Genomic DNA, 16060 nt, shown 5'->3' with positions numbered 1-16060 from the left:
ACTTATGGCTGACCCAACTTTGTATCGCAGTGTCGTGGGCAGTTTACAATATTTAACCTTCACAAGGCCGGACATTGCCTTTGCAGTCAACAAGGTTTCTCAATATATGCACTTGCCCCGGGAATCTCATTGGCAGGCGGTTAAACGTATTCTTCGTTACTTAAACGGCACACCATCTTTTGGCTTATACTTATGCGCAGGGGGTCATTTGGGGCAGTTACATTGTTATTCAGACTCAGATTGGGGAGGTGATCAGGATGATCGCAAGTCCACCAGTGGTTATGCAGTATTTTTGGGTAGATGTTTACTCTCCTGGTCTTCGCGTAAACAACGCACGGTTTCCCGGTCCTCTACCGAGGCGGAATATCGGTCTATTGCTTCTGCTACATCAGAACTTTCATGGATACAAATGCTCCTAATCGAAATCGGTTTTCCTCCGCCTAAACCACCAATCCTGTGGTGTGACAATCTCAGTGCTGTGTATTTAACTGCCAATCCTGTTTTTCACAACAACAGCAAGCACTTGGAGATAGATTTCTACTTTGTTCGTGATCGGGTACGTTCTAAAGCTCTGGTGGTTCGATATATATCCACTACAGATCAAACAGCGGATGTGCTTACGAAACCATTACATCGTGGGAGGTTCTCTATTCTTCGGGACAAGCTCACTGTTCGGTCTCGCCCAGTTTCGCTTGTGGGGGGGGTGATAAGACGCAAATCCTATCCCTAACCAACTCTGTTTCTGCTTGTAGTATTTGGCTAGGACTCTAACTCATACGATGTACAACTCTAGTTGCCATAGGATTCAATCTCTTACTTGTATAAATAGATGTATTCCGAATAATAATATACGATTGAATTCTCCCAAAATATTCATTGTTTTACTTAGCTACAACTCTTTCACTCGGGCAAAAAAAGTCCTTTCTCCTATTCTGTAACTACCTTCTTCTTCTTGCCCCTCTGAAAATTTAAACTCAATTTAACCAAACTCAAATAGCTTAAGAAAACGGACAAGAGAGATGTATCTCATGCACATCCCAGAAAAAACGTTGTCCTGATGGCTGCGTTATGAAGCCCTACTTTAGGGATAATATCCCTGAATTTCATCATGCACTCAAGGTTTTTGGACTTCATAATATGAAGAAAACACTGAAAGAGATTGAGGCCGAAAATAGGCCAAAAACTATTGATTCAATTATATGGGAAGCATCCTTATGGCATCGAGATCCCGTTAGTGGCCCCTTAGGCCATTTTAATAAAAATGAGCAATTACTGAAAGATGAAATTCGTAATCTCAATTTAAAAATTGAGAACTTGAGAAGATGGACTGCTCTTGACCTTAAACTGAAATTCGTAATCTCAGTTTAAAAAATGGCCTAAGGTCAAGAGCAGTCCATCTTCTCAAGTTCTCAATTTTTAAATTGAGATTACGAATTTCGTCTTTCAGTAATTGCTCATTTTTATTAAAATGGCCTAAAGGGCCACTAACGGGATCTCGATGCCATAAGAATGCTTCCCATATAATTGAATCGATAGCTTTTGGCCTATTTTCGGCCTCAATCTCTCTCAGTGTTTTCTTCATATTATGAAGTCCAAAAACCTTGAGTGCATGATGAAATTCAAGGATATTATCCCTAAAGTAGGGCTTCATAACGCAGCCATCAGGACAACGTTTTTTCTGGGATGTGCATGAGACACATCTCTCTTGTCCGTTTTCTTGAGCCATTTGAGTTTGGTTAAATTGAGTTTAAATTTTCAGAGGGACAAGAAGAAGAAGGTAATTACAGAATAGGAGTAAGGACTTTTTTTGCCCGAGTGAAAGAGTTGTAGCTAAGGAGTATTACAACAAGAAAGAAGAGAGAGTGCGGTTTTATTGTGTCTATTTCCTATTTTGATCCTTAAAAGGAATTTTTTTAAAAGGCAATGAAAAAAAGGAAGGCTAATTAAAATATTTCTAATCAATTAATATTAATTTGAGTGATAAGGCTAATTAAAATATTTCCTATTTTGATCTCAATGCAATATTTTCAAATCCTCACCATTAGGTGATGTTTGGTAGCTATTTTTTCATGTTACTATTTCTCTTTTCATTTCAAAAATGAATGCTTTAGGTGATTTATTGATAGTATTAAATAGGCTTACGGCCCGTTTGTTTTACCTACTGTTTGCTGTTGCTGTTTGTTGTTACGGTTTGCTGTTTGTTGTTGCCATTTGCTGTTTGCTGTAAGAAAAAGCTGATTTTCAGATTTAAAAGGCAAACAGGAGGTCACTAACCAAACACCTAAAACTCTCCCTTTCGAAATGAAAAGGCAAACATGAACATGAAAAGGAACAACCAAACATATAATATACTTGTCCAAAAAATTTAATTGGCCCTTAATTTAGGATTCTGAAAGCCTTTGAACATGCATAATATGTTTAGTTAACCATCTGAACTTGTGTAAAATATGATCAATTAATCACTCGGTTGTACAAAAAAAAAAGTAAGTTAAATGCGAAAAATATGATGCATGCATCTAAAAAAAAGTAAAACAACCAATGTCAGGGTATATAGTTCTAATATTAGAGAAGAAAAACTTTTATAATTAAACAAGTAAGAATATTTTTTTTTAATATGTTTTAATCTATTTTGTGAATTATGTAGTAACATTCTAAGACACGTGCAACTTATCCTCCGCATTTAACTTACTTTTTTACAACCGAGTGATTAATTGATTATATTTTACGCAAGTTCAGGAAGCTAACTGAATATTTTATATAAGTTTAGGGAGCTATCAGAATCCTTTAAAAGTTCAGGAGTCCAATCAATATTTTTAGACAAATTCAGGTAATAAATGATGTATTAAACATATTAAATATAAGTTTAGTGATATTTACGAAAGGCTTAATATCTTCCCAGCCCCATTAAATTATCTTAATATTGTAACTGACCCCCCGAACTTAGACTTGTGACAACTAACCCCCTCAACTTGTTTATTTCGAACAAATAACCCCTCAAATAGGTTATTTTGGAAGTTTTTTTTTACCCTTTACTTAATGTATCACTAGATTAGTTAGATGTAGCAACCGATAATTTGAAATCTTTTATTTCTGATGTAATATTATGTTGAATGTTTTGTGGGTTTATGGGTTATTTGTTCTAAATAAGTAGTTTGAGGAGTTATTTGTTCCAATTGAACAATTTGAGAGATTATTTGTTCTAAATAAATAAGTTGATGGAGTTAATTATCATAAGTCTAAGTTTGGAAGGTCAGTTGCAAAAAGAAAAAGTTATATACTAAAAGCATCTTTAGTATATGTTTTTTTTGTTGTTACTTTCAACAAAGCGGTTGTAACCAACAAGTAATAAAGATGTAACCAATTTTGTTTTGTAAGTTATTTTTTATAAAAAACAACTTTCCCTTTTTTTTTTTTGCAATAAAATATACTTTTTCTTTCAACTTTTAGTTTTTTTTTTGTTGCAAAGTAAAAACTCTCTAATCTATTACGGTTGAGAGTATTTGATATTTTTTATATGAAAATATCTCCATCTTTATTAGATACGAAAAGAACAAGTACAAATATAATAAGAAACGGAAAAGATAAAAAACCTTACAAAATTCACAATGGAACGACAACGACTACAAAGAGCAATAAAATCCATAAAATGTATAAAACATACAGAAAAACGATAACACATATACTTCATTGAAATCCTAATCCACAGAAAAACAACTGCAATCGTTGTCAGAGATTAATATAAGATATATGATTGGGCCTTAACTATCAGCTCGAGCTTTTAGTTCAATTGGTTCCATGACATGGTATTAGAGCCTAGGATCAAATGGTCAAGGGTTCGAGTCTTGGCCCTAGGCAAAATAAGTAATAAAGACTCATTTAATGATAAAAAAAACTATACATAACAAAAAAGGGCTTTAAATTTTTTTTTTTTATATATCAATGAGCTTTTAGAAAGAAATAGGCCCTCCTATATGATTTTATCACTATTTATATTTAAAAAAAAATTAAATTTCGTATATATAAGGCTAATTTTTTTTTGGCCCCCCTCCAGCCCTGGGCCCTAGGCCGGCGCAACCCGGGCCTATGCTCAGGGCCGGCCCTGAGAGTAGATACAATTCAAACAGATAAAGAGATCTAACGAAATATAAAAACACAGACTAAAAAGAAAATACAATAAAATCTAGTGACAAGGTACGAAAATAAGTTTATGGTTTTCGGGAAGTATCAATTTAAGTTTATATACAAAATAATATCAATATAGACTTAACGTTTTAAAAATGCTACCAATTTAGGCATCGATAACGAAATATGACACGTTATTCATATTATTCCGTTAAATTGTACGTAGAAAGAGAAATCAAAACTTAATGTAGTAATATGAATGACGTGTCATATTTCGTTATCGAGGCTTAAATTGATACTTTTTTTAAAACGTTATGTACATTGATGTTATTTTGTACGTAAAGCATAAATTAATAATTTCCCAAAAACTATAAGCTTATTTTAGTACCTAATTTAATAAATAATTAGTCACACAATAATTTTAATTTATTTCATAATAATAATTATTTATTTATTTAATTTTATTAAAATAATAATGCATATTGAATTAATTATTATATTAGATAAATATTTGTTTTGTATTAATAATTAGTATTGAATTAACTATATTGTTAGGTAAAAAATTATTAATTATATGTTCATTAAGTAAATATGAAGTGTTTTGTGATAAGTGAGGTCTACCAAAAATTAAAGTAACAAGGTGATCTAATGATATGTAATTTTAGAACGTTATTTTTTATGTACAAAATAACAAATATTGTTATTTCCCACTAAGATGCTCTAATGATATATTTATTTATACAAAAACAAAGTGAATAAATATTAAAAACAAAGTGAATAAATATTAAGGTAAAACTTTATGCTATTAGTTTTTCTTAATAAAGAGCTTAAGTGAATTTTCATCACTATAATTGTTTTGTAATTGACTTTTTTTTATATAATTTATTCGATTTTTCGGTTCGTTAGATATTCTTTAAATAAATTAAAATTTTCTATATATATCATTCTTCTATTAAGATTTAATTAGTATTTTAATATATAATATTCATATTAATTATTAAATTAAATGATTCTCTCTTATAATAACCTAATTTGTTTTTTTTTTTTTGGTAAGAAATAATAACCTAATTTGTTGGATCTCTCTATTCATAATGTTTTGGTCGGATAAATTAAACTCATAACTTCTCAATTTAATTATTTTCTTTATGTCTCTTACTTTCAAAATTAGATATAAAAGTCTCAAACTTTGCTCTATAATATTTTATTCCGAAAAATTCACCATAGTCCCTCAACTTAGGTCTTACTTCCTTTATCACCATTTACCTTCAAAATTGGACATAAAAATGATTGACTTTGTCTTTTATTAAATCCATTAACCTTTTACCACTTCAATAATATGCAAATACTTTATTTGTAGAGTTGATAAAAATGATAGTATAATAAATAACTTTAATTTTTAAATTTTTATTATTTCAAGATCGTTTAGATGTTTGATTAGGAGATTGGAAATGGATATTTGGAGAGAGCAATTTCTGATGAAGACTGTGATTTGGAAACTAAAAAAATGATGTACTTCAATATAAATATAGTTCTAAACAACTTTAATCCTTCAATTTATCCGACTAAATCAGCAACATGTCCTATATTACCAGGCAGATTTTATGCATCATCTGACACAATAGCGGGAATTTGTTTAGAATTCTTTTTTGGCGGCATTGTCAAGTTCCACTGATCGTGCCAAAAATATGTTATGCCTTTTTTATTCCTGAAAAGAAGCGTGCTAGAAGTTTTGTTAAATCTGACTTCCGAACTAGATGATTGTGTTAAAGCTGAAAGGGTGAAAACACTTTAAAGTCGCAATTAATTCTACAGTACAGAACGAGATTAATTGAAAAAACAATGCAGCAAAGTAAATGAAATTGTAATGTAAATGAACTTGTAGAACTGAAACTAATTGGAGAGAAATGTATTGAATTGAACTTACTAGAAATGAAAAATTGACAAGGAGAATTCTTGAGAAATAAAGAAAACCAAAGTAAAAGTTTGCTAAGTAAACATGGTAAATTTTAGAGTTCTCTGATTTGTGTTGTTATTATCTCCCCTTTCTCTGATGCTAATTCCTCTATTTTATATTGCAGTTGCACGACTGAATAACTGATTCTATCTCCACTGTACACGTTCTTTCAAGGGCAAATTATTAGAAGTATCGGGTTCTCCATATCAAATGGAAGACCTTCCATACATATTTTGACATTTGTAACGTGAACCCACGTATATTATAAGAGGCCCCATTATTTTAATTATTACATAGAGTCACAATACACGTGTCGAAATGTGAATTAGAGGTCATCTGAGTGACATGGAAAACCTGGTGCTTAATATAAGAACTCCATGAGACTGCATCTCAAGTGTCTGGAAAAGCTCAACTTCCTTCAACTACAACCTTTGACTGTCCATGTCTTAAAACTTCTTCAGTTAACTCCAAACCCACACTTTCATTGTTTTGCATGTGTTTCTTCATCTAACTCACTTAATTCAATTAATCAATAATTAACTAAACAATTAATGATTAATTAATATAATTTATCAAAATTTATTAAACCAACTACCAATTAATTAAATTAACAAAATTATGTAAATGAACCAAAAAATACATGTTTATAAAATGGGTTCAAATATAAATGTAAAAAAATACTTAATCAAGCCTGATAAAGTAAGCAATTGCAAAATTAACCCTAATTAAAATAGAGGTGAACAAAACTTAATACATAGATATTTGCCATTGTTTTGTAATTGATTTTATACCAATATATGTATATGAGTCACACTATTAAGAACAAAAAAAAAAAGTTTTGGAGAGGAGACCGTTAGAGGTTTAAATTAATGTCTAATGTTGATTGATAACTGAGTTCTAACTAATCAATTCTTAATATTTGCTTAAATAAACCATGACTTCATTGTTATCGACGTGACTGCCCTTCAATTATTATTATTTTCAACTGATTTTTAGAAAAAAATTAGTCTGCGAAGTTCCGTAAATATTGTCGGGGTGTTTATTTACTTCATTTTTACTTTTTGTTTACCTTTTTATATTGAAAATGAAAGTTTTAGGTATTTGATTAGGTATATGTTGTTTGTTTTTTTTATAAATTAAAAACATTTTATTTTAAAAAAAAAAGATTTTCCAACCATCTGATCTTCCAACCACAAACAACATACAACAAAATATAACAACAACAGTAAACAGTAAATAAACCAAACTTAGGGTGCGTTTGGTTGCTCCTTTTCATTCTCATGTTTGCCTTTTCATTTCGAAAGGGAGAGTTTTAAGTGTTTGGTTAGTGACCTCCTGTTTTTCTTTTAAATCTGAAAAGCAGCATTAGGTGTTTGGTTAGTAACCTCCTGTTTGTCTTTCACACATGAAAAGCAGCCTTTTACAAAAGCAGAGAATCTCTGTTTTTTGGAAAAACAGCTTTTTCCAATAGTAAACTGCAAAGAGCAACAGCAAACAGCAAACCGTAATAGTTGATAAAACAAACGGAAATCATTATCATGCATACCATTTCTAGATGTTAGAATTGAAAATAAGACTAGACTTTTAAACTCATATTCAGAATCATGTGTAATATATAATTTAATTTACTTTTATTCACCACAATAGTAATCTATAAATTCATGAATCATGTGTCTCCAAAATTCAAATACAAGTCCAACAAGGACAGATAAGTAAAAAATGGTGAGTTCACATGATTCATATTGAACAAGTTGAATTTTCTTGTTATCCAAACACATGATTCCAGTTCCATTCCATACAACGTTAACACAAGGCTAATTTCATTGCAGTTTCCCCCAAATTATTGTTTGAATTATCCAAACCAATAATTTATTCATTCAATCATTCACATGATTTAGGAGTGTTTTTTTAATTGTTCAATGATTATTATTGGGTTTTGCTATTCGTCGCCCCTATTTTCCTTACCGTCGCCTCCTGTTTGACATTTTTGCCCTTTTCATTTTTCATTCAAAAAAGTGAAATTCTCTCAACCACGAAGAACAAAACGAAGAAAAATCATGCCTCCAAAACAAGGAAAAATAATTGAACATCTAAGTTTCGTATTTACCAATAATCTGAAATTTAACGAATTTAACTTAAAACGGAATTTTTTTTTCGTTGAATTTGCACTAAACGGGTAGCCCATACGGTCCGGTCCATGGACCGATAGCATGAACTACCCTATTTCACCTAGGCAAAACGGGTAGCCTACCCGTTTTGCCTAGGTGAAAACGGGTAGGCTACCCGTTTTCCTTTAGGGAAAATAGATTTATTTATTTATTTATTTTAATTATAATAAATATTAATTATAGATAAATTACGTATTAACACGTGCAATACATAATTTACGTATTTTTTATTTCCAATCAATAATTTATATATACGTTTTTTCTATCCAGTCAATACATAATTTACGTATAATTAAATTTACGTTCTAAAAGGTAAATAAATATAATTTACCAAATAAAAATTAATTGGACACTTCAATACGTATTTTTTTATTTCCAATCAATACATAATTTATCTATAATTAATATTTATTATAATTAAAAAAATAAATAAATAAACCCATTTTTTTTAAAGCAAAACGGGTAGACTACCCTATTTCACCTAGGCAAAACGGGTAGCCCATCCGTTTTGCCTAGGCAAAATAGGGTAGCCTACCCGTTTTGCCTAGGTGAAATAGGGTAGTTCATGCTATCGGTCCATGGACCGGACCGTATGGGCTACCCGTTTAGTGCAAATTCAACGAAAAAAAATCCGTTTTAAGTTAAATTCGTTAAATTTCAGATTATTGGTAAATACGAAACTTAGATGTTCAATTATTTTTCCTTGTTTTGGAGGCATGATTTTTCTTCGTTTTGTTCTTCGTGGTTAAGAGAATTTCACTTTTTTGAATGAAAAATGAAAAGGGCAAAAATGTCAAACAGGAGGCGACGGTAAGGAAAATAGAGGCGACGAATAGCAATCCAATTATTCTTCTAACTATCATAAACAATAATTATTTTTTATTCAACACAACTTTTGTTAGATATATTTTATTGGGCTCAAAGGACTGATCTAAAACTATATTATTTGATTTTTTTTTGTTTAAAACAAAAACAAGAAGACAGGTACTACAATGTTATAAAAATCACGGACATTCAATCGAATGTATAGTTGGATCATTTCATTAAACCAAATTATTCAGATCATGGTTGTTAAAATCGGACCGGCCAAAAAAACTAAAAAGAAAGAAGATCAAATGTTATAAATTCAACCAGAGATCAAAAAATTATATAAAAATTATATTTATGTTCACAATTCATTTTATAGCATAGTACCATATTAACAATATTAATAAAAAAAAGTATACTATTAATAATATTTCTTTAATGTCAATTCATGATACTCTGAGATATTAATATACAAAATCATTTCTTAAAAAAAATACAAAATACAAAATTATTAATGTTCAATATATATAGAAATTATCAAAAAAAAAACAAAACTTTTAAACTAAATAGTTATTATTTTTATCAATAATTTACCAACGTAAATACAATAAAATAATAAGATATGTATTTTATAATTCAACTTAAATTATATAATTTATGATTCTTTATTTTCTTATGGTATTAATTCTAAAAATTTTATGAAAATTCTTTTATTTCCTCAAGCATAATTCAATTTTGACATTTCAACTGTTATACTCTCAACTGCTCCTCTTCCCGTTTCCTTATTCTTCGTCATTTCTTAATTATCTAATCTTCTTTCTTAACTCGAGTGCTTCTCCTCTACCCCTTCTTTTTTTATATATTGTCTTAGATTTATTGAGTTGTTAATATGATAAAGTACTTCATATTATTATATGCGTCTGTATGATTTGAAATAATTCTAGAATCTGTAAGAAAATAAATATTGAAATAATAATGAAATATTAATACGTTTTGGATAGTGAATTCCAAAGAAAATGTTGATATAATAAATTATTATTTGCAATGTGCACAAAAATGGTCAAGAAAATAATGTTTTCCATATTATTATTAAAAGTTAAATTAAATTTCATGAGATGTTTGCTTCGTTATATCTCTAACCAATTTATTTTTTATAAAAAAAGTTGAGTTATTTTGGTTAAAAAAATTGAAGTTATACGTTGAAAATTAAATTGAAATATATTATTTATTATTTATTAATTAACAAATTTGCATATCATGCAGTCTATAATGGATTATAATATTAGATAAAAACATTATTTATTTCTCCATTATTTTTTACTCCAATATACATTAGAATACCAATCAAACTTATAGAATATATTTTGTATTTTTTAGCTATGACAATATAAAAGTTAGAAATTATGGTGAAGCTCTTAGCCTGTTGGTTGGGAGCTTACCTATGACTTTAAAGGTCATGGGTTCAAATCACATTGGGGTGGGGTGGGGTGGGGTGGGTTGAGGGTTTTCATTTCTCTTTAATGTAATATTCCTTTATTTAATATAAGTGCATTGTGCACAACTTTTAAAAAAATATATATATAAGTTAGAAATAATTACTTTTATATGTTGATTTATATCTTTTCACGTTGAATTTTATGTTATAATCAATTGCATTTGGCAATATAAAATTAAAAGTAAGACGAAGTTGAAAATTCTTATTGAAAGTAAAGTTTTAGTCAACAGAGCCGTTGTTTTGATTTGGTGGAGGACTATTTGGATGGTAATAATTGGCATAATCTGTCTGTGTTACCTGCGGATGTGGAGAATAGATTGCGGAATATTAGGCGGGGTAGGGACGATGGTGATATATGTGTTTGGAAGCCTGCTACGAGTGGGGTTCTAACTGTTAAGCTCATGTACGCTTGGCTTAGATCTCCTCCTACTCAACAGCCTTGGAGTCGTTTTTTAAGGTGTCGGAGTGTTCCTCCTGCACACTCGCTTATTGGATGGCAAACTTATCTTGGGTATTTGCCAACACATGATCAGCTTCAGTTGCGCGGCTGTCAAGTTGTTTCTCGTTGCAGTTTGTGTTCGTTAGATACTGAAACATTGGACCACCTTTTTATCTCCTGTCGGTTTTCCAAATTTATTTGGCATGGTGTTAGCTCATTATTTGGAAGACGAATTAACACAGACTCGACTCTTAGGAATCTGATTGATCATGTTGTTATTCAACATTTCAGTACTCAAATCGCTGATTTGTGGGCGACAGCAATTGTTAATACGATTTGGGCTCTATGGCTTGCTCCTAATAGGTCCATTATTTAGGATGAGAGGGTTGATACTTCCGTCACGCTGAGACGAATTTGGGGAGATGTTCGTGAATCTGCTCACACTGGACGGGGCTCTGTTTGTAATTCGCTAGTTGAACTTCAAATCTTAGGTGAGCTCGGGATTGAAAAGCGTATTGCTAAGGCTCCGCACATTACTCCAATTTTTTGGCAACCACCTCCGGGGGATTGGATTAAGATCAATACTGATGCGTCTGTCACGGGTGCTCCTAGTCCTACGGGTTGCGGAGGTATTTATCGCTCGCATACTGGCTTGTGCCTTGATGCGTTTGCCTTCCCGATTGAAAGTTCCTTTGCTGATCTTGCTGAACTATCTGCTGCTGTTTACGCCTTTGACATGGCTATCAGCAAAGGTTGGCGGAAAATTTAGTTTGAAAGCGACTCAATGTATGTTGTGCAGATGTTCAAATCAAAATCTTGTTCGGTTTTTTGGTTGCTTAGACAAAAATGGTTCAATTGTTTAAATCAGACCGATTCTGTGGCTTTTGTGGTGTCTCATATTTTTCGTGAAGGAAATCATGTTGCGGACTCGCTTACAAATTATGGGCGGACGACAACAGCATCGACTTGGTGGGATGTTGTCCCGGATTTTTGTGGATCGGTCTTTTTTCATGATCGTGTAGGACGTTGCGTTTATCGCTTTTCCTAATTCTTTGGTTTCATTTTATTCTTTATTCTTTTTGTATTATGACATTTATTTACTCTTTTAATAAATTTGGTTCGGGGCTTTTTTGGGTCTGTGGTGAGAGTGCCAGCATAGCTGGGATGTTCGCCGCTTACCCTTCCTTGCTAACCAATCTTTAATAAAAAAAACGTTTTTTTAAGGTCTTAAAAAGATAAAATAATTATATCATTAATAAATTTATTTATATTTCATTAGTTCTGTTTATAAATAGTATTTACATTTAAAATTTTATACTTATAAAACAAAAACTAAAAAATTATAATAAATATAGGGTTTCATACTAGTATATATATATATATTTATATATATATATATATAATTTAAAATTATAACCAATTATACATCAAATGTAAATAAATTTTCAACTATAATTTAATAAGCTCTGTGAATTCATTATCATTATGTTTCAATTCGATTAAAATAATTTTCTCATTAAACTATTAATATTTTAAAGTTAAGCTTTTTATTATTTAAATAAAAAGAAACAATAATTTTTAATATTAAACTTTTTATTATTTAGATAAAAAGAAAATATCAGTGCTTATAAAAATAATGAAATTTAAGATTGAAATTTAAGATTGAAATTTAAGATTCAAAGTTTTCCAAAGTAATGACTTTTTTTTTTTATCCTTTTTAAAATTAAAAAAATTTGGGTCACTCCAGGTTCTGATTTGACCTTGTGTTCCAAAATTTTCCCTGGATTATTGAAAATTGAACATGACCCAGAAGAGAGACTAGCCGATTCCCGATCCACCAGTCAGACCGATCAAATGAAAATTTTATGATTTTATTGCAACAAATTATTTGAACTCAATAAAAATAATATTCAAAATGAATGCATGGTGCTCTTTTTTGGTATTATTGCTAATCATCTATGTATGGAGCATGGCCAGGCGAGATAGAGAGACCCATCACTTCAACAAAAGCTTATATATTTTGGGCCTTGTAATATCGTGTCAATGGACCTACTTCTATCCCTTTCCAACCACAAAAGCCAATAATGCTGGTTGTGACCTAAAATTATGATGCAAAGAGAGAGGCCCAGTTGCAAATTTTAAAGCCCAACCCCTAAGAATTGAACCAAATTTCTCTGTCTCTCCACAAATCAAAACCACATGATTAACCTCTAAAGAGGTGAAAAAGGAAAACTAGTAAATGTTAATGGAATTGAATGTTGAGGCAAGTCTTTGAACACATACAATCAATTTTATTATAATTTGCCAATAATATATGTACATCCTGATACAGATAACTAAAGGAAACACATAAAATCACATACCTCACATAAACAAATGCACCACAAAAAATGGGGTGTTGCACTTGTTCTATCTTATCTTTTACTTGTATCAATATCATCAACCAAAACAGAATCATCAACCAGTTTTGTGAGATTCTGTAGAGTTGAATTAGTGGCAGAAGGAACATCTCTTTGCCTTGTCCTTGTTCTTGTTCTTGATCTTGTTCTTGGCATAATTAAAGATCTACAACAGATTAATGCAAACAACAGCTTTACTATGAATAGCATCATGCTGATCCATACAAACATGGTTTTCCTCCAACCCCATATCATTCTCTTCATAAAAGGAAGTTCAGACTCCAGACTAAGGGATGCGTCGTATATTTCTGGGATGCCTGCGCCAGGCTGATACTCAGCTCGTTGCTCAAGGACTACTTTTATGCAGGAAGTGGGCACATCTCCTTCGGTAATACCTCTAATATTCACCTTTAAGGTTTGAGTTTCGGACAAGTACCCAGTGAGAAGAGGTGCGATCTTGAAGAAAGTGTTTACGGTTTGTACAAGTTCGCTTTTGAACTTCAACATGCAAGGCTGTCTTTTGCTGGCGATGACTTTACCATCCGGAGACAGGAGATCTATCCGGACCTTCAGATGACCAATGAAGTAAGTCAGACAAGTATAATGAAATTGAAAATCACTGATCATCTTTAAGATTAATGATCAGTATCAGGTGCACAAAACATGGAAAATATCACAACTAAAATAGCTACCTTCATAATTATGGAATTTTTGTATTTTAAAAACTTCAACCCCGTAGCCTGTATTCTACATTTTACTGTAAATGGTTTTATAAAATAGTTTAAACTAACAGATTTATCCTTCGACGACTTCAATGTTTATCTGATCTAATCTCCTCTAAGTCCTAGCAAATTCTGTCAAACTCTGCTTTCCACAACTTAGGGTAAAAATTTGCCATTGGACTTGCTCTTATCACAGGTAGCAAGAGATTAACCTTGGACAGAAGTTTGAAAATAAAAGCCTTCATCTCAACAGGAGAAGGGCCAGGAAGGTTGAACTAACCTCACCTCCCTTTCATCTTGTATTGTAAGCAAGGATTCCTTTGAAAAAGCTAGAAACGAATAAAACTAGTATCACTCACAGTCTATGTTGCACGGACACTGACACGGAAACGGTCATGTGACACATTATTTCTAAAACATAACCTTCATAAAATAGCCTAGAAACCAAAATGGACACGGACACAAAAAGCTACTAACTAGAAGTGTCCGTGCAACATAGCTCACAGTAACATCTGGAATACATAGGTAATTAACTACACATCACATATCCATGAAAATGGCAGATAAAGTTATATTTTAGCATCTAAATATAAATTGTGATTGAATAAATGAAAAGATCACCTGAAAAACCCCAAGATTTTTGTTATATGTTGACTCTGGCAATGTGAGTTGAAGATTAACTTGCAACTTGTGATAAAGAGGTACAACTCTTGGCCCCAAGCTCTTCTCTTCACAATTTAAACTACAACCAACACCACCACATGAAATTATAGGAACAAAAGCAGCAGGGCTTTTCTGTGTGTAGTCAAAAATCAGTTCGTGCTTCATCTCAATAGGATTCTCCACCAAAAATCTCATCGCAACGCCACTAGTCAATGTCGAGAAAACCAACAATCCACACAAAACAGCACAAACATAAGAACACCAAAACATTGCATACCCAAATCTTAATAACAGCTTCCAGACTGATTGTTGATCGAATACCAATGGACTAATAGACCCACCGCTTAAATCCCATAAGAAACCCAATTGTTTCAAGAAAAATCCTCTACCACGTCTGATGACTCCAAATGGATCAACAACTAACATATAGGAATTATATAATCCCCATATGGGAATCATAACTAAACTAAAAAATAAATTAACCTTGAAACCAATTGCCTTAACCACTAACCCAGCAATAAACACAAACAAATTCATATAGGGTGAGTCTCCAAATTCATCCGCCACACCGTCGGAGTCGCTAACCTTTCCATCATCTGTAATTGATACCATCTGCTTATCATCCTCGTTCACTCTATTTGTATCTCCAGCTGAGTCGAGTCTGTCTAGATTCTCCCAAGTTAAAACACTATCTTCCAAATTCTTCTCATTTTCTTTTAAATCGCGGTAAAATTTGTTGTATAGCTCTTCGTACCTCGTATTGAAATTGTAAGATTGAATAGTGTCTGAGCTAATGCATGAGGACTCTGGATTGGAGTATCCACATCTTGTGGGAGAGAAAGCGGTGGCCGGAGACGAAACGGACGAGGAGGATTCGCCGGGAGTGGAATCTGAAGTGGGGTGAATTGACTCATCGGAAACGGAACCAGGACGAAATGGAAAATAGTCGAGGGCGTCGAAGAAGCTATCTTCTAATTGATCAATTTCATGGGTTTGATTGGATTGTTCCATTGAAATTGGGGGTAAAATTAGGGTTCGAGTTTGCTTGATATTCAAATAAACTTGAATGAAAGGGAAAGATATATGCAAATAACAGAATGCAGCAATTGTTTCACGTGGCGACTGGAGAGTGGGTCCTCTGCCACGCGTCAGCATTTATTACCTCTGTTCATTACCTTTTTGCGTCATTAATTATTCAATAGTAGTACTAACTTTTTCCCATTATTTTCTTTAATTAATTTGATAAATTATTTTTTGAATTACAATTATTTCATTTCATAAGTAGTACCAC

The 16060-nt window shown here is 31.8% G+C and overlaps 1 protein-coding gene across 1 annotated transcript; it reads right to left on the bottom strand.

Moving 5' to 3' along the window:
• Positions 1 to 13255: 13255 nt before the first annotated feature.
• Positions 13256 to 15832, bottom strand: LOC136232680 (seipin-2). Its single transcript, XM_066022010.1, has 2 exons — positions 14728 to 15832; positions 13256 to 13951 (listed from the first exon to the last, which is right to left on the bottom strand). The coding sequence occupies exons 1-2, from the start codon at positions 15778 to 15780 to the stop codon at positions 13400 to 13402; spliced, it is 1605 nt and encodes a 534-aa protein (XP_065878082.1). The 5' UTR covers positions 15781 to 15832; the 3' UTR covers positions 13256 to 13399.
• Positions 15833 to 16060: the final 228 nt, after the last annotated feature.

Source organism: Euphorbia lathyris, chromosome 6 (genome assembly GCF_963576675.1).
Source record: "Euphorbia lathyris chromosome 6, ddEupLath1.1, whole genome shotgun sequence".
NCBI lineage: Eukaryota > Viridiplantae > Streptophyta > Magnoliopsida > Malpighiales > Euphorbiaceae > Euphorbia > Euphorbia lathyris.
This window is presented reverse-complemented; position numbering and strand designations above follow the sequence as displayed.